This window comes from Macaca thibetana, chromosome 6 (assembly GCF_024542745.1).
Source record: "Macaca thibetana thibetana isolate TM-01 chromosome 6, ASM2454274v1, whole genome shotgun sequence".
Taxonomy (NCBI): Eukaryota; Metazoa; Chordata; class Mammalia; order Primates; family Cercopithecidae; genus Macaca; species Macaca thibetana.
The window spans coordinates 126,885,826-126,905,637 of record NC_065583.1 but is presented as its reverse complement, the minus strand read 5'-3'; the positions used below and the strand labels follow the sequence as shown (position 1 = coordinate 126,905,637).

At 39.5% G+C, this 19,812-nt stretch overlaps 2 protein-coding genes across 11 annotated transcripts in view; one reads left to right on the top strand and one right to left on the bottom strand.

Annotated features, from left to right (window-relative positions):
- Positions 1-11,564, bottom strand: part of MOCS2 (molybdenum cofactor synthesis 2) — a 32,082-nt gene extending 20,518 nt beyond the window's left edge. For 3 of the 4 annotated variants that reach the window (XM_050794116.1, XM_050794114.1, XM_050794117.1), the window contains exons 1-5: positions 10,000-10,095; positions 8,439-8,583; positions 3,462-3,589; positions 2,714-2,864; positions 1,679-1,802 (exon numbers count right to left, since the gene is read on the bottom strand). In XM_050794116.1, the coding sequence (XP_050650073.1) occupies positions 1,679-1,802; positions 2,714-2,864; positions 3,462-3,589; positions 8,439-8,536 (501 nt within the window). In that variant the 5' untranslated portion in view covers positions 8,537-8,583; positions 10,000-10,095. Of the gene's footprint in view, positions 1-1,678; positions 1,803-2,713; positions 2,865-3,461; positions 3,590-8,438; positions 8,584-9,999; positions 10,096-11,513 lie in introns of those variants that run through there. The other variant, XM_050794115.1, reaches the window with a different exon arrangement.
- Positions 1-19,812, top strand: part of NDUFS4 (NADH:ubiquinone oxidoreductase subunit S4) — a 696,041-nt gene that overhangs the window by 92,282 nt on the left and 583,947 nt on the right. For 4 of the 7 annotated variants that reach the window (XM_050794155.1, XM_050794130.1, XM_050794165.1 and 1 more), the window contains exon 1: positions 8,475-8,478. The exons of 2 other annotated variants lie outside the window; for them this stretch is intronic. The gene's annotated coding sequence lies outside the window, so the exon portion shown is untranslated. Of the gene's footprint in view, positions 1-8,474; positions 8,479-11,352; positions 11,357-19,812 lie in introns of those variants that run through there. One more of the 7 variants, XM_050794142.1, reaches the window with a different exon arrangement.

The window sequence follows — 19,812 nt, the reverse complement described above, 5'->3', positions numbered from 1 at the left end:
CTATTTGGGGTCATGATGAGAGACATCATGGGCAAGGTTACATAGGGGAAGATAGAAGGTTACATAGGGGAAGATACATAGAAGGTCTTTAGTTTCAAACATTTTTTTTTCTTTCCAAACACACCTACTACTTCAACATTTCTAAATATGCTTTTCCAAAGGCAAATATCTTCATTAGCTGTTAAATTATGTGATCACCTCTCAGAAGTTCTTAAACAAGTTTGAGCTGCACTCTGGTATGAGTTGTTCTGTGATGTACGCACTCTACCTACCTGCCACCCTTCCCTATATCACAGATGATCTCAAAGCACAGGCCAAGACTAGAACCAGACTAGAAGTTACATAGTTTGTAGAAAGGAGGGGTAAGAAAAACATATCACTTTTTCTTCTCACTCTCTAGTCACATTCCATTTCTGTGGGGAGAGGAATTCAAATTCAACTGTTCTCTGAACTCCTGCACTTCGTCCGACTCTCTATGGACAAACAAAAGCAAAATACGAAGCCCAGCTAGTCCTCAAAGCATGAAAACAAGAATATGCCCGAACTCCTGCTCATTACCTGTATTTCTGGGGTTGCTCCCATCTACTTTCTGTCCACTGACTGTGCACCCTTTCCTCCCTGGTAAAGAAAGCTACCCCTGCCTCTCAGGCTTGCAGCAGATCTTAGAATGCTCTTCCTACCTCTCCCTCTCTGGGGGTCTGCCTCCTGTTCTGTCAAAATTGTGTCAGCCTTGTTGATAGCAAGGGAACAATACATCTGAGCTTCACTAAGTTTCTTTTCACATATTTTATCCTCTAATCCCTATGTATTCTCTTACAACAATGGGCTTCAATTTTATTCTGAAAACATGGTCACCAAATTTCTCAGGCCCTGGTTATGAGTCTAACTTGCTTATTTCTACCACTGACTGAGGCAGGTCCCCTGAGAAGGAGGGGAGAAGTGCCCTTTAAACGCCTTGGCTCTCTGCTCTGGTCTTTTGATCTACTGAGCTGTTCATTAACTCTTCCGCTCTGCTGACAGCCACAATGCTGAAGGCAATTCTAGACAATTCTAGACATTGAATGTGCAACCACAGAACAATCCCACTGTTAAATGTTACTACACCAGAGGAGAAACGAGGGAGTTGGGCCTTTTCATCCCGTCAGAATGCTCTATTTAACCAGAGAATTACTTGCCCTTATTGACAGAAAACATGCCAGAAGTTCCTATTTCTGTTTTTAAACCCACTCACTGTGCATTTTCTCACAGGGAGCAATATCTCACCATTTTTTTTTTTTCTTCCCTAAAAAGGACCTCTAGGAAAAGCCTCTTTCACCTTAAGGAATTTCTATTTTAGCCACCACCTAAATAGCTAATGCATTATTCTCACTCTCCAACAGAAAGATCCTCTAATTCAAGGGAATTACAATCCAAGAGAAATAACTTCATATATTAACCTCTCCAACAGTCCAGACCAGGAATTCTCACTGTTACCACTTGTTGAGGCTTACTTTGTGCCATGCATTCTTTGGGGCACATATTTTTCATGCTTAACAAATCTTGGAAAGAAGATATTTCACAGATAAAGAAAACAAGATACTACAGTTAGTAAAAAGTCCATGAATATGGGGGGTTTTATCTAAAAATTCCTGAGAGAAATCAGGCCCACATAGTAAAATGTATTATTTTCTTAACTTACCTTTTTCCATATGGGCACCTTGGCTTTTAAAGTATCAATGGCATAGCTCACAGCTTCAAGAGATGCAGCTCTGTGGGCTGAGGACACAGCAATGACTATGCTTGCTTCTGACACTGGAACCAAGCTTTAACAAGATGAAGAGAAAAAATCACTATCACCTCTGAATCTATGTGTTAAAAAATCTGCTGGATAGATGAAAAAAAAAAAAAAAATCCAGGTATGCAGTCTTAGAATTATACGGTAGTTCTATTTTACGTAAACATCCAGTTAGAAAAGAGTAGTTCATCGCAGTAGCATTCCGTAGAGGCAGCAGATGAAGCTGATGCTACAGCTAATTTGTTAGACTCTATCCACTAAACACTTCTGATGGGCACCAAGGGAAATCCTTTCACTGATACAGCAAACGCCTGACTCAAACAAACAAGGCACAGTGCCAGGTAATGCCTAGAGATACAAAGTTATGTCCTAATGAGTATAATACAAAATTTAAAATAATAAATATCAAATAATAGGAGTGATAATATTAACCATTAATAAAACTACTGGTTATTAATAACAAACTAGTAACTAGTAGAGTATGACAGATAAAGTCTCAATTACTGGCTTCTTTTTAAAGCCAAGAACTCTTTAGGGGAACAAAAAGGCAAACCACTTTAATGACTTTCAGAGGCATTTATATCAAAAAGAATCTGTCACAGATTGTCATATAAACAGACTCCAGACCACAAAACAACTCTCAAAAGGCCTCAAGGCCTTTAGCACACATTAGCACAGGCCCGTAGGCCAAGGGCCTGAAAGTCTTGGCATAGGTGCACTTTGTTATAGCAACAGAGGCAACAAGAGCTCTCCCAATATCAAAACCCACCAGGCAGTCACTAAAGGTACTAACAGCCATCCCTATTGTCCTCCAAAAATAATACATGAATGTTCCTGTCATAGTAATACAGAATTTCTAAGAAAGATTCAAGAATCAGAGTTAGTACAAAGATGGAAAACAACTATACTTAACTTTTAAATTGATAAAGGAAATCATACCCAAGTCTATGGAACACTGCTATGTGTTTGACTGGCCATTTCTGCCTAATGTCACTACAAATCTTTTTGACTTCGTTTTTCGCCATGGGTAGATACGCTTCATATTCTAAGCTAATGACTTTCTTCCCTTCAAAGTTATTTCTCGTAGTCCCTTTAAAAATAAAAAAAATAGAAAGAAAAAGAAAACAATTAAAATAAGGTTTTTCCCTACAAAAGAAATAGTATGTTAATAAAAAAGGATTATTTTTAATAGTAAACAAGCAGCATACCAATTCTTCTAAAACTACTTTGAAATCTTCTAAAAACAAAATTTGATTAGGAAAATAAAACAGATAATCACAAAGATGATAAGGAAATAAAACAGCACTGATTAATCAAGCTTATTAAAAACACTCACCTGGCAAAGCAGGTAATATTCCTCTTCTGACTAACAGATACTTAAAAGGAAAATATTTATGTTCCCAGGACTATCAAGTACATTTTTACCTTCAATTTTGGAAAATCTAGAATTCTCTCTCCTAACAATGACTTTTATCCTACTTTTCAAAATGCCTTGTAATTTAATATAGGTTAATTTGAAGGTTACTAAAACAAAACAAGAACTACAAAAAAAGTCTACCCACCATCATGGGTAATCTTGGTTTAAAGTTCAGTATTTCAAACTCCTCCTTTAACACTGAACATGGAAAGCACATGGTAATTTCTATTGTCTTGTGCAGTGATAGATGCAATGAAAATTAACACTCACCTACAAATAGAGATACTGCACCACAGAGCGGAGAAATCACCAACTGTGAGACTTCATCTACGGAAAGTTTCTCGGCAGTAAAGTTTATAATGTCTTTAGATTTCTCTTCAACTTCTTCTATATCTTTCCTAGAAATAACACGTTAGTAAACCTTAACAAAAGTCCTAGGGGTAAAACACTCAACAACTTATAGGCTCTTTCAATTTATATTTTTTTCTACATTATGTCGATGTAAAAAGAAGAGGTTGTGGCACAAAATATAAAGCGTTTACATGAGCCAAGACAAGGATAGTGGGCCAGGATACTTCTAAGATACCTCGGGGAGTTCCCTTGGGGAGCATTCCCTCAGCCTTTGTTGCAAGCAGGTTTTTAAAGGCAAAGGGAACAAGAAGTGGGCTGATACAATGATACAAAGTTTCACCAAGAATTCTCACAGGCGTACAGAGATAATGTTGATCACGGATTGGCTGTACACTGTTGAACTATAGGGTGGGTATAAGTTAGAGTGTCCAGCATATGGATTTTATGGTTTCTTAGCTTCAGCCAGTCTGCAGCCCTCATAAGTGGATTCAAGGGACCAGTGGCTCACACCTGTAATCCCACCACTTTGGGAGGCTGAGACGGGTGGATCATTTGAGGTCAGGAGTTTGAGACCACCCTGGCCAACATGGTGAAACCCCGTCTCTACAAAAAATCCAAAAATTAGCTGGGCGGTAGTGGCATACGTCTATAATCCCAACAACTTGGGAGGCTGAGGCAGGAGAATTGCTTGAGCTTGGGAGGTGGAGGTTGCAGTGAGCTGAGATTGATAATGCCATTGTACTCCAGTCTGGGCGACAGAGTGATACCCCATCTCAAAAAAAGGAAAAAAGAAAAAAAAAGGTAATGATGCAGCTTAAGAGGGAGTGACATGACTGCCATTTCATTCCAGTGCCTTTTGGTGCCTCTTAATTTAATGTTTTATCTGAGGGGCTCACATTCCTCAGATAAAAAGTTTCTTTCCTTTTTTTCCCGACCATTAGATGTGTCAGGAGGCATGATTTGATCTGAATGATAAAAATAAGCAAGCGTAAAAATTAGCAAAACTCAATTATGTATATAAATATTCATAATGAATCAGGCATGACATAAAAAGTAATCCATCATTAACATGATCACTAAAATATAATCTATCTCAATGCCAATATATTCCAAATTCTGTAATTGCTATTCACATCTCCCATCAAGGTACAGTGGAGGTTACTGCCACTTTCACCTACATGCCCATCCCCTCTCACCACTGTGGTACCAAGCACTACACCTAAAGCTGCCTTTTTCTTTATCCAACAAAAAAGGGAGAACAGAAGCGACAGTGATTCTACCGGAACTGGGTTCCCTTCACACCTGGCAAAACCCCAGGTAAGTAACTGAGGAAATAAGGGAATGAACTGCACACTTATTTACCAGGTATTGTGCAAAGCCCTTTGCCATGCATTTCTCATTTAATTCCTCAAACATTACTACATACTAAGGGCCAGAGACTAGGGCCAGGCACTAGGTATCAACCAGGGGTAAGAAGCACAAGCTCCTTTCCTCAGGGTGCTCACATTCAAATAGGAGAAACGAAGCATTACAGGAGAAACTCAGAATTACAAATAGGGATAACTCATGGAAATAAACAGGCTTCAGGGACAGAACCTGGGGTCTGGGGGATATTTCTCTCAAGAGGCTGTATGAAAACTTGCGACCTGAAAGATAAGGAGGAAGTCTTGTAAAGAAACCAGGGCACAGGCCCCCAGGCAGAGAGAGGGAGTGGCCAATGCCAAGGCTCTGGGACAAGAAAGGGTGTGATGTGCTCCAGAACCTAGAACGAACGGAGAGAACAGGACAGGCTGAGGCTGAACAGACAGGCAGAATCTTGCAGGCAATGAGGAATATAATTATTAATCCTGTAAGATTTCATCTGATCTGAAAGATGAGAGAAAGAAGGCTCAGAGAAGTTAAGGAACTCACTCAAGGTGCTGAAATTCCAACCAAGGAGTCTTAGTTAAGCCAATGTTCTTTTTCCTATCTCCTTTCCACCACAGTAACAGCACTATTCTTTATATATCACTGGATTCCAGGATTTTTCATCTGCTGCACAAGCCACCTAAGTGTCTTCCACCTCTTTTCCTTGCAAGAAAATATAGGTAATACAAATATGGTCTATGAGCTTCAAATCATACTGAGTTCCCACAACTTCTGATTTTACAAGACTACTGAAAGCTAGCTGGCAGGTTTTAAAAATGCATAACGCCAGTCTTGCCAAACACATTAAAGTAACACACAATGCTTTTGAGTAATCTTCGTAACCTTTTCAAAGAACAGCTGTAATTACCACAATACCCCTTTAATGGCAACCTATAGTTTTCTGAATAAATTCCAAATTTCAAAAAATCCAAATTCCACCTCCTGAAATCATGGTGGTGATATGGTGACCACAGTTTCTAAATAGCATTGAGATACATATCTGACAACAGATTCTTCTACTGTGTCCAGATAGTAGGCCTGAGAAAGAAGCCTAGTGTCGACATGAGGGGCAATGTGCTTTACAGATTGATTCTTCATTTCTTGTGGCACTGCCCTCCAGGAGGGTGGGCAAAAAATGGGTAAAAAAGATAAAAAGCCATCCTTGACTTGTTCCTTTCTTTAATGGAACCAAGTTTTTGCCATTAAGTATGATACTTACTCCTGATTTTGAATAAAAATCCTACCAAATTAAGAAAGTCTTCTTTCATTCCTAACTGACCAAGAGTTTTTATTCAGGCATGACTGTTAATTTCTACTGAATTTGTTCTTCGGTTGACAATAAATTAAGCCTTATTCTGTTTGTACTTATAAGAAGCCTGATCTCTCCAGACTATACTGAACAATGTTCTTGAACATTATCTGACTTGAATATGGCCTAAGTTGTTTAGAAAGATGACAAGGTAGCATGGGTAGAAGAGCCACCTGCAACGAAGCCATAACAATAAACCTATTTTCCTTTAGTCCTGGACAATGGTAAGCTTTCTTTTCAGGCATTACTAGCTGTGTAATTTTTCTACATTTCTCCGTGGCCAGGAGAGCTATCATCTAGTATTAGTAAGTGTGGTTGGAAAAAAGTACAGAGACAGTCCAATAATATGAATTCAAATGTTGTCTCTTGAAAAGCTCTTGAATCCTCAGCAAAAAGAACAAAGCTGGAGGCATTACGCTACCCAACTTCAAACTATACTACAGGGCTACAGTAACCAAAACAGCATGGGACTGGTACAAAACAGGACACATAGACAAACGAAACAGAACCCAGAACACAGAAATAAAGCTCCACAGCTACAACTATCTGATCTTCGACAAACCTACAAAAACAAGCAATGGGGAAAGGATTCCCTATTCAATAAATGGTGCTGGGATAACTGGCTAGCCATGTGCAGAAGACTAAAACTGGACTCTTTCCCTACACCATATACAAAAATTAACTCAAAATGGATTAAAGACTTAAATGTAAAACTGAAAACTAGAAAAACCCCGGAAGACAACCTAGGCAACACCATTCTGGACATAAGCAGCAGCAAAGATTTACAGAAAGCAATTGCAGCAAAAGCAAAAATTGACAAATGGGATCTAATTAAACTAAAGAGCTTCTGCACAGCAAAGGAAGCTGTCAACAGAGTGAACAGACAACGTACAGAATGGGAGAAAATTTTGCAAACTGTGTCTGACAAAGGTCTAACATCAGCATCTCTAAGGAATTTTTTAAAATTTATGAGAAAAAACAACCCCATTAAAAAGTGGGCAAAAGACATGAACAGGAACTTTTCAAAAGAAGACAATCATATGAAAAGAAAGCTCAACATCACTGATCATTTGAGAAATGCAAATCAAAACCACAACGAGATACCATCTCACACTAGTCAGAAGAGCTATTATTAAAATAACAGATGCTGGCAAGGATGTGAAGAAAAAGGAATGCTTATACACTGCTGCAGGGAGTGTAAATTAGTTCAACCATTGTGGAAGACAGTGTGGCCTAGAGACTGAAATACATTCAACCTAGCAATCCCATTACTGAATATATGCCCAGAGAAATATAATCGTTCTGTCATAAACACACATGCACACGTATGTTCACTGCAGCACTATTCACAATAGCAAAGACATGGAATCAACCTAAATGCCCATCAATGGTACACTGGGTAAAGAAAATGTGGTACATATACACCATGGAATACTATGTAGCCATAAGGAAGAACAAGATCAAGTTTTTTGCAGGGACATGGATGGAGCAGGAAGCCATTATCCTTAGCCAACTAATGCAGGAACAGAAAACCAAATACCGAATGTTCTCACTTATAAGTGGGAGATAAATATTGAGTACACATGGACACAAAGAAGGGAACCATAGACACCGGATCCTACTTGAGGGTGGAGGGGGGGAGGAGGGAGAGGATCGAAAAAATAACTGATGGGCACTAGACTTAATACCTGGGTGACAAAATAATCTGCACAAGAAACCGCCATGATACACGTTTACCTATATAACAAACCTGCACATGTATTCCTGAACTTAAAAGTTAAATAAAGTCTTTTTAAGTTGGCTCTTTCACTTATTAGCTATGTGATTAGCTATGTGATCAAAGGCAAGGTTTTTAAGTCCTCTGAATTTGTTTTTCCACCTGCAAAATATGGATATTAATATGTCACTGTGCCTGACACGTAAGATCTCAATAAACCATGTTAAATGAAACATATCAAACTAGTATGTCTATTGTAATTAAACAGCTTACAATAGACTTGATGCAGAGATGGTGGTAGATATTCATAAATTTATTGGCACCAGTGAAGAGTTGCTGCATCAATAAAGACTTGGTACAGAGAGACTTACAAAGAATACACATTAACAGCAAACCACATACACTTTATCATCTGTATGATCCTTCCCCACACAACTGATTAAGAAAAACAAATCTCACATACCTAGACAGCTCAAAAGCACTATCCTCCACTAATGGGGGGGATAACGGCAATTTCATCTCCCGGTTGAAGCAGGAGGAGCTGATCTCCAAGCTCGACATATTCTTGACGAACAGCAAATATTATCTGATTTCTAACAGCAGCCAATCTAAAGGGGAAAAAGTATGACTCAAAGTATCAATGCTATGATAGACCTCAAATCTCTTCAGCTGCAATTAGAGATATTACCTAGATATAATTATATAAAGCATCACCTGTAAAATTACCAATTAAATTTACACATAGTATATGGAGAAAGGACATATCCACTAAAGAACATACTTATACACCACAAAGATACGTTAAACTGCTGCTGTCAACTCTTTATTGGATGTTGTATGCCTTGGGGAATTAAACAACAAAAAAATGCACAAAAAACCCACCAGAGTGGAGGCAACACTCAAACCAGGTCAAAAGAAAAGTTTCCGTACATGGCCTTTCCAGTGTCCTTCTATCAGTACATGGCCTTTCCAGTGTCCTTCTATCAGTGCATGGCCTTTCCAGGATCCTTCTATCAGTACATGGCCTTTCCAGTGTCCTTCTATCAGTACATGGCCTTTCCAGGGTCCTTCTATCCATGTGTACAGCCTAAGTATAGCTGCCCACAAACTACGCCTGTACACATTATCCTACTCAAATATGGATTAAGTTGCTTAGAAAGATGAAAAGATGGCATAGGTCATAGAGCCACCTGCAACACAGCTTTACTAGCTGCTCCTTTATACCTGAACAACGGTAAGCTTTCTTTTCAGGCTCAGTGAAAATGTATACAAGACCAGCTGTCTCCCTCCAGATAAAGCAGAACAGGAGATTCCACTGTGTTTCATTGTTTCATTGATTATCAGGCCACTGTAAGGGCAACTTAAAAGATATGAAATCATGAAGTAGTTTCCTTTAAAACATATATTGTGGAGTATCTTTTACACAGAATTAGGCTTAAACAAATATACAAGCTTAAGTCACACAATGAATATTCCTGAATCACCCTCAAATAAGTCACTTTTATATTTTGTTTCAAAAAGAACTTGAAGTGAGAATGACAGAAGTAAAATTATAGCTTTTCAGGAACCAGAAAAAAAAATTAAATATTACAAAAACTCAAATTCAGCAGCATCTAGGATTTGTTGTAACTCATTTTTCTTTTAATCTTAGAAATATCTATGTTGAGCTCTCTAAAGAGAGGGAGAACAAAATGTTTAAAGCACACATTTTTAACTGAATTTGTAACAAATTCATTTAATGTTATAAAATTGCAGAAGTGACATGTGCAGTGTTTTGTAAATCATTAAAGAGAATATAATCATATCCCTCTGGGGTTCACTGTGTTTTGGGGTAAAATATCTTTAACCTTTCTTAAAATACAGTGCATATTTAGAGTTTTTCAGTAGTTCCAAAAAATACAACTAACGATTCTTTTTGACATTAAGCACGGAAATCAAAATTAACCTTATTTTTACTTTTATCATTTATGCATTTTGAAAATATTTAAGTGTTACTCATATGCATTCTACAAATGTTTCACTACCCAGGATGTCGAGTTTCTATCTCCTTCCACAGCTGCAACGCTTTTATTTCTTGTGGCACAGAAATGGTCTCTGAACGAACTCCTGTTATTTCAGCACTTTTTGCAAAATATAATACTACAACCTGAAAGTAAAAAAAAAATGCTTTTAATAACAACTCATACTCGTTTTCTGACTGTCAATGTTGAGCAGTTTTCTCATTTTCCAAATGTATTGCTTTAATCAAAGATAAATTTTATAAAGAAAACTAAATAACCCCTAAAAATTTTCATTATATCTACAAGTTCAAATTCTGAGAACTTGTTTTTTTAAAAATAATTCAGACTAATTTCTGGATGCCTTTTAGTTTTATAAACTTAAGTGTGCCATCATTAAAATCCTAAGTATTTATCTTCTATGAAAACATGTTAAGGCTGTCTTTAATTGACATAAAAGTATAGCACCTTTTATAAACATGTAAGCAAAGAACAAACGTCTGAGTCAAGAGATGAGTTACACAAATAAAATAAATGAACAAATAGGCGAAAAACCTGTTTCTCGCGGTTGTCAAATGACCTTAGATTCCGGTCTGCATAACACTGTCCCCAGACGCTAAGGATTAAGTTATGCAACATAGTAAATCTGACATTTACAGAAGCAAGTAGCTTTGAAACCCAGGACAGACGGGTATTTGCTAGAACAAAGTTGTGCCAGCAGCCTGGTATGTAAGGGATCCGACGAAGTAAAATAGGCACCTGTCACTCCGTACAAACTACTCTTTACGAAATAATTACAGGTTTGCAAATAATCAAGGATGTGGAAATCTACAGATGAAGCAGAAATGAGGTGCATTTCTTTTCAGATTAAAATTTTAGCTTTGGCCGGGCGCGGTGGCTCAAGCCTGTAATCCCAGCACTTTGGGAGGCCGAGACGGGCGGATCACGAGGTCAGGAGATCGAGACCATCCTGGCTAACACGGTGAAACCCTCTCTCTACTAAAAAATACAAAAAACTAGCCGGGCGAAGAGGCGGGCGCCTGTAGTCCCAGCTACTCGGGAGGCTGAGGCAGGAGAATGGCGTAAACCCGGGAGGCGGAGCTTGCAGTGAGCTGAGATCCGGCCACTGCACTCCAGCCTGGGCGACAGAGCGAGACTCTGTCTCAAAAAAAAAAAAAATTAAAAAAAAAAATAAAAATAAAATAAAATAAAATTTTAGCTTCATCAAAACGAATAATCTGGGAAAGAGGTGGCCACAAAAGGTCGAGGCGCCTTCAGAATGAACCCGTCCTTGTTGCCGTGAGCGGACAGGAGTTCTCGGAGTGGACCCGACTTCTGCTGGGGCAGCAGCAGCAGCAAAGTCCGGAGGGCCCTAGGGCGGGGGCGCCCCCAAACCAAAGATGCCGGCCAGGATGGGTGTGAGTTGGGGGCTAGTGGGGAGGTCCGGCTGACCAGGGCTAGGTCTGTGGAGGGAAAGGGCGGGAGAGACACGTCAAGAAGGGCTCCGCACCCAGGCCCTCACGCACACCCGCCACCCTTACCTGGCACAGCGGCACCATCCCGCCTGCGACAGCAAGACCAAATTACAGCCGCAGAGGCGCAGGCGCGGGTCCTAGCCGGAGCGCAGGCGCAACCGGAGGGCGCTCGGCCCCCGCCTACTCCTTCACGGAGCATGCGCACAACTAGCTCCGCCCCGCGCCCGGCTCTAGCTGGTTCACTCTGGCGGACTGTTCTACGCGTGGGTTAATGTTGCTTCTCAGATGGGTCTTGGCGGTGAGAGCGAGCAATCAGTATGGAAATGGAGAAAGGGTTGACCATGTATGTCCTCCCCAGGAAGGAGGTCGTGGTGTAGGCGAGCAGAGGCCAGACTCCCGTGGACACTTGCCGCCTGCGTTATGGAGGCTTAGCTAATAACCTTGCAGGGGCCTTCATGCTTTTCCACTCGCTCACCTGTAGGCTTCCGACACTTACCTACGGTATGTGAACCTCGAAAATTTGAGACAGGTCTCAGTTAATTTAAAAAGTTTATTTTGCCAACTTTGAGGACATGCCCTTGACACAGCCTAAGGAAGTCCTAAGGATATGTGCCCAGGGTGGTCGGGGCGCAGCTTAGTTTTATACATTTTAGGGAGACAGGAGACATCAGTCAATATGTAAAAAGTACATTAGTTCCTTCCAGAAAGGCAGAGACAATTAAAAGCAAGCCCCGCCCCCCCCAACTGGGGACTTCCAGGTCACAGGTAGGTAATACACAGATGGTAGTAGTATTTTGAGTTTCTGATAGTCTTTCTAAAGGAGGCAATCAGAATATGCATCTATCTCGATGAGCAAAAGAGATGACTTGAATAGAATAGGAGGCAGATTTGCCCTGGGCAATTCCCAGTTTGAAGGGGCCCAAGATATTTTTCTTTCACAGGTATATGATTAGTGAGGCCCAAGATATTTTTCTTTCATAGGTATATGATTAGTGTTTCTTAAAGACTTGGAATATCCGCCTGGTGAGAACATTCGAACTGTTATCACTTTTCCTGTTTACTGGCCGCTCGGTAATTGTCTGTATACTGTCCATCTAACTTTCCCAATTCTTGCCAACAAGAACTCTTGACTTTAAATTGCTTGCATCATTAAGTGGATGTAAGTTACACGTCCCTTTCCTTGGAGCTCACAGTCCTGGGTAGGAGAGTTTTAAATATGAGTGATAATTCCCTGTAATACTAAGGATATGTATCATTTCAAAGGTGGAAGGGGAAAGTAGTTGTGTCACCTTGGGAGCGTGCTCTAGTAAGTCTCACTGAGAAGATGCTGGAGATAAATCTGCTAGAATAGTGGCAGTAAATGACAAGAGTGGGAGTAGAGCATGAGGAAATTTCACTTCCCTCTGACAAGCCACAGGGATATGAGGAAGCATAATGAGTTCACGGAAGCGCAAGTAGTTGGCAAGACAGGTGTGCCTCCAGCAAAGAAGGAGGTGATGAGAAGTGAGACTGGAGAGTCCTTGGTAGAAAAAATTGACAAGGAGCAGTTAATACCAACTTATATCCTGGTAAAGTTGCTAAACATCAAGGATAAATAATTATATTCACACCCAGGCATAAAAATCAGGGAATGATGATAGTGGCCTTAACACTCCTCAGTGGCATCTGATGCCAGCAGGTGGCAATGTGCAGTACCTTAAAAAGGCTGAGAACAAAAGTGTGACCCCATAATATTACATACAGCGAAGTAGTGGGTCATGATTCTCCTAAATCAGCAAAAAATCAAAAAATATAATACCCAAGAACGCTTTTTAAAAATCCTTCTTGGGCAACACATCCATTCAATCAAGAGTAATCAAAGTAAATAACTCAACAATAAAGGTATTAATGGGAAAAATGAAAAACTAAAAAAAAAAAAAAAAAAAAACTGTCATTGAAATTTTAATCCATTCAAACAAAACTAAGACATCAATTATGGGATTATGATTATAAAATAAAATGTAAATGACATCAGAATATTTTAAAAAATGGAAACTGTCCAAAGTGGGAACACATAGTTACAAAATATCAATTCAGGTTTCTTAATATTTTTCGTAATCTTTATTTCAGAAAATATTTTAGGAGCAATTATCTCTTACAAATAAACAATAATCTGATAATTTGTAATCCTGTCAGTTTCACCAGTTATTTTGTTGATAATTTCAAGTAAATGTATGTCAATAATATTGCCTTGCTTTCTTTTTTTTATTTTCTAATTCCTAATGAGGTGAATTTTTTCATATTTTCATTGGGCACCTATACTTCTCTGTGAAGTTTCTGTTCACGTTGTTTATTCATTACACTGTAGATATGACACAGTTTTTTTTTTTTTTTTTTTTTTTTAACAAAATCCAGCCTCATCTATAATTTGTGGATATGCAATCAAAACTGATACCGAAAAATTCCACTCTTATTCCATAAGCTTTGATTTTATTTTTCCTATGAATTCATTAATTAAATCAGTGAATCATCACAATGGTATATAAATTATTTTAGTAATAAGAAAACGACTTTATGAACATTTGCATTTCACTTAAGCTACAATTTTTTGTGAAAACATAATTGGAGCCACCATTTTCCCAGTTATTTTTACGATAAGGAATCCTATTTGGTTAAGAAAAAAAACAAGTTGAGGCAAAAACATTTCCATTTTGTTTTCAGATTTAAAAAGATGAGATTCCATGAGACTAGAAATGTAGGAGCATCTCAGACCTTCACAGAAGGCTCTATTAGAAGATCAGAAGCATAACTTTGCTTGTGAGAGGCGAAGCCAGCTGGACTTCCTGGGTTGAGTGAGGACTTGGAGAACTTTTCTGTCTAGCTAAAGGATTGTAAATGCACCAATCAGCACTCTGTAAAAACAAACCAATCAGTGCTCTGTGTCTAGCTAAAGGATTGTAAACACACCAATCAGCACTCTGTAAAATGGACCAATCAGCACCCTGTAAAATGGACCCATCAGCAGGATGTGGGTGGGGACAAATAAGGGAATAAAAGCTGGCTACCCCAGCCAGCCGCAGCAACTCACTGGGGTCCCCTTCCATAAGCTTTGTTCTTTCACTCTTCACAGTAAATCTTGTTGCTGCTCACTCTTTGGGTCCATGCTACCTTGAAGAGCTGTAACACTCACCATGAAGGTCCGAGGCTTCATTCTTGAAGTCAGGGAGACCAAGAACCCACCGGAAGGAACCAACTCCAGATGTACTTGTAGTAGCAAATTATCGAAAACATTCATTGTGTTTTCTGGAAAACAATTTTTCCCAGAAACACTGGCAGAATCAGAGTTCATTGTGTCAAAAGAAAAATGTTAGACAAATTAAAATAAGCAAAAAACAATTTGTGAATTGAGTCCCTCTCCCAACCATAACAGGTTTAAAGAGACTCCAGTGCTGCCACATGATCAAAGAATTATGGACAAAAAAGGCAAATAAATTATAGGAAAAGAAAATGAGGTACAGAAACAGCTGGATTGGTTACAGCTTGGTGTTTACCTTACTTGAAGAGGGTTTTAACAGTTGGCTGCCTTTGATTGTCTGCAACACTGTGATTGGTATAAGAGTAGGTTACAGCCTGTTTACACATCCAGTTAGGTTACAGTTCACTGTGTGTTGAGAAACCTTGAGGCCAAACTTAAAATTTGTAAGGAAGCAGCGTCAGGGATTTAAAAGTTATTAGATGTTCCATCAGTTGTTTCACCAATAGGTAATAGGTTTTTTTGGTTTTGTTTTCTATCTATTAAAATAGTATATAAAACTTGCCACCATTGATTCTGATTTATTATGTTACAGTTCAGTCTCTAATTGAACTGAGCCTATTTTTTTCCCTAAAATCCAACCTATTCATCCATTTACACAGATTTTTTTAAAAATCTAAATATTTTATATCAAATTGCCAAAAATGTTTAGTCACATTCTTTTTCTATTGCTGCCCATATATTTTCTGCCATCATTTTCAGCTACTAAATAGTATCTAGTCCTAGATATCTGGTAGACCATTATCAGGAACTCTTCGTGAAATGCTTCAGTGACCTTCTTTAAGTCAATAATAAAGTTGAGGTTTATAATCATATTCTATGACCAAAAAAAAAATACAGGTAATAGATTTTCAAATCTCAGCCCATGTCTACTCCTTTATTTCCCAGTGTGGCAGAATTTTTGAGCAGTGAAAATATTTCTATCTGAGGAAGTTTGGACTATGTGGTGTGAGATCCGTAGACATTGAACTGATGTCATTAACATATTTTAATATTTAAATTCCTTATTAAAAAATAGATGATGCGGTAGTTACTTTTTGAAGGACTACTGAAGCAGGATATTTCCCTGACCCCTTCATGGGACCCACGACAGAGGTTCCTTGTTTATTCAGCCTGCTGCCCACAACTCCTCACGGGAGGGAGCACACAAGTGAACAAGGGTGAGGACTGGAGTGCACCAGCACCGGAACAACCCAGCTGCTTCAGCGCTGGTGGGATCAAACTCCACTCACTTGGACACACTGTGTTCCACCCTTCATGGGAGGGAGCATGCAGGTGAGAGGATGCAGGAGTCAGGGTGAGCACTTTTGGGCTCCAGCAGGAGCAAACTCTGTGCAGGGCCCTGCAGCAGTGACTGAGGCGCTGCCTGTGACTCCCAAAGCCTCAGAGGATGTGTTACAGTGCCCTTTTAGCTCTGCCATCCGTAGGTGGCTTAAATGTAAACAGCTCAGTGGGCCCTTTGCCTTTTTGCATGAGGCAGCTGCCCTCCACCAGCAAGAGTAAAGGGCCAGTGTCACAGCCTTTTGTATCTGCACTCGTGGCTCCTGAGCTCTTGTCCTGCATCCAGGAAAAATGAGGTTACACAAAAGAATTGAAGGATGGTAAATGTGGGATATTTTATTTCCAGTGAAAGTGGCTTTCAGCAGGAAGGAGAGCAGAAAGGGGATGGGCTGGGTAGGTAATCTTCCCCTGAAGTCCTGCCATCTCTGGCTGGATTTTTCTCCAAAGTTACACCGTCAAAATGTCCCTCTAAAATCAAGCCACTTCTCTCTGACATCCAGCGATAGTCCCTCACGTCCAGTTGCTTCTCCTCTCTGCTGGCTGAGCCTGTGGTCTTCATAGCACAGGATGGCGGGCAGGGTGGGCCATGAGTAGTTTAGGAAAAAGCAACATTTGAGCAGACAAAAGGGAGAGAAGTTCTCACTTTGGGCTGTGGTTTCAGGCTTTTTGGCTTGAGGGTGGGGTTTTGTCAGGGACCCTCCCTTTTCTGCCTAAAATTTCTCTGCCTCCTGCCTCTATCATTGTATCACTTGTTTGAAGTAAACCCATCCGGAATTACTGATTTTAACAAATCACACAGAATTTCAAACACCTTTCTGTGCAAATGACTTGTGAAGACATAGAGTATAGTATGCTGTTAACAAACAGCCCAGCAGTGTGCCTTGCACCTTGTAGGTGTACAAAATATTGTTAAGTCAATTTTATAATTGAAGGAGGTAACTTTAAAATGCTACATCCATGTTGTATAATTTTATTCATTGGTCATTTTAAATAAAAACAAAAGCCAGAATAAACCATATGTATTGTACTTGTTAGTTTATTCAACGAAATTTAGGTCAAAAGAAGCACACCTCCTTGTGGTTGGTTATTCCAACTGCAAATCATTCACCTTAAAATGAAAGAACATGGCTACAGAAGCTTTTTTTCAAATATGTTCTTCACTGATCATTTTCTAAAATGTATATATCAAATCCCCCAGTTTCAGATGCCAGAGGAAAGCCAGATCTTGAAATTTCATTTCTGCAAAAATCTAAGATATGCACAAAAATAGATTTTAGAAACAGAAAAATATACCACACAGATGTTGTTGAACCATAAAAAACAAAGCTTTATTTCTTTTTTGAGATGGAATCTCACTGTCACCCAGGCTGGAATGCAATGGTGCGATCTCAGCTCACTGACACAGCTGCCTCCTGGGCTCAAGTGATTCTCCTGCCTCAGCCTCCCAAGTAGCTGGGATTACAGGCGTGCACCACCACACCCGGCTAATGTTTTTGTAATTTTAGTAGAGACAGGGTTTCACCATGTTGGCCAGACTGGTCTTGAACTCCTGACCTCAGGTGATCTGCCCACCTCAGCCTCCCAAAGTGCTGGGATTACAGGCATGAGCCACCGCTTTTAAGGAGCATATTGTGGGCTCTAGAAAGCTCCCAACACTGCCTTTTCAGATGTATTAAGAAGGAGAGCTGAGGAAAAAAGTCTGCAATATCTCACCAAAGGGAAGTTGGTGAAGCGGAAGTCTTCATCAAAATAGAAATAAGAACTGAGGCAGTGAAGGTAAGAAAGGGCCTGAGCCCAGAGTCCTTGGTGGACGGCCCGGGTAACGTTCTTCTAATCTTAACAGTGCTCAGTGAGGAAGCCAGACCCACCTTTTATTAGCCTTTCAGCTCTGATTGTAGAAATGATTAATGCCTGAGTATAGGGCAAGAGTATAAACTGAGCTACATCTCCTTAAAAGTAGCAGAATTCAGAGGTCCAAGTTGAACTAAGGATTGAGGATTATCTGAATCTCAGGTTTATCCCTGGACTGAAAGAGAATATACCTGGCGATGTGATGTGTTGTGAACTGCATGTCTGTGTCCCCCCAAAATACACAGGTTAAAATCCTAACCCCCAACCTGGTGGTATTTGAAGGTAATTAGATCATCAGGGTAGAGCCCTTATGAATGGGATTAATGCCCTTATAAATGCGACCCCAGAGAGCCTGCTCACACTGTCTTCCATGTGAGGATACTACAAGAAGTTGTCCATCGGCAACTCGGAAGAACCCTCACTAGAACCCAACCATACTGGCACCCTTATCTCAGACTTCCAGTCTCCAGAGCTGTGAGAAATAACTTTCTGTTGTTTAGAAGCCAACCGATCTATAGTACTTTACAATGGCAGCCCCAACGAAGACACTAAGTAAACCCAGGCCGAAGACCTTTAACAAAACTGCAAATGAGAAACAGCCCAGTTTGGCTAATGGAGGATGTCTTCCAACTCTGTTCTCACCCTACCCCATGCCCTTGGGCTACAGATAATTCTTTCTTCACTGCACTTCAGGGGTCAGCACAATTTTTGGTAAAAGGCCAGACTGTAAATATTTAGACTTCCCAAGCTGTGTGATCTCTGTCACAACTACTCAGCTCTGCTATTGCGCATGAAAGCAGCCAGAGGCAAAGAGCAAAGGAGTGAGTGTAGCCCTGCTTCAGTGAAATTATTTGCAAAAAGAGGAGATGGGCCAATTTGTCCCACAAGCCATATTTGCTGGCCCTTGCAGTATAGTTCATAAAGTAAGGAAAAGAGAAAAGAGGTAAGGGAGAATTCAGCCACATTACCAGCAGGATAACCAGGTTTGGACAAATAAGTTTCAGTAAAAAGAGAAACAAACGGGAAAAACATAAACCAGTGTAAGGAGGGAAAATATATATTTCAGCCCCAAATAAATAAAACTAATGTGAAAAAGACAGTGTGCAAATAACAGATAAAAGGATATGTTCTAGTAAAAAGCAAACCTCCTCCCAAAGGGAAAATTCCCTCCTGTACTTCACACCCCAAGAGTTTACAAGGACACTAATTTGTATAAGAAGACTTTGAGGATAAGATAAAATCATAACATAGAAATAACAGGTTATAAGAAAGTGTTAAGGACTAATATGATACGATTACAGAAGCAAGCAATAAATAAATCAGAAAGAGGAAAAAAATGCCGCAAGTTGTAGAGACTCATTATTGCTTGAGAACAGCACTGTCCAGAAGAACTTTCTGCAGTGATTGTGATGTTCTGTAACTGCACTGTTCAATGCAGTGGTCACAAGTGCCTACTGAACACTTAAAGTGTGGTTAGTGGAGTCAAGGAATTGAATTTTAAACTTTATAACTTATTTAATGAATTTAAATTCAAATAGTCACACATGGCTAGCAGCTATTGATTCAACTGCAGTTCTGGAGGAAACACTGGAGTCAATTTCAATGAACACGGAAAAAAAGAAAATAGGTTAAGCAAATACAGATAACATGATAAAGGGAGAATAGATATAAAACCCACAGAATATAAAGTTAATCTGTGTCCCCGAGTAAGAATAAACCAATGGAATATGACATACATTTTAGGTTATAATAGAAGACAACTTTCATAAATAAAGGAGGAATTTACATCACAGATTCAAAGGACAGTGTATTCCCATAAAATTTGGAAACCTGATGAAATCTTTCCGGGTCTTTATTGAATTTTAAGAATAAAATTTCTTCGGGTATGTGGGAAGAATGTAAAAAGTTACACCTGGATGAAAATTGAGCTACTTTGTGATT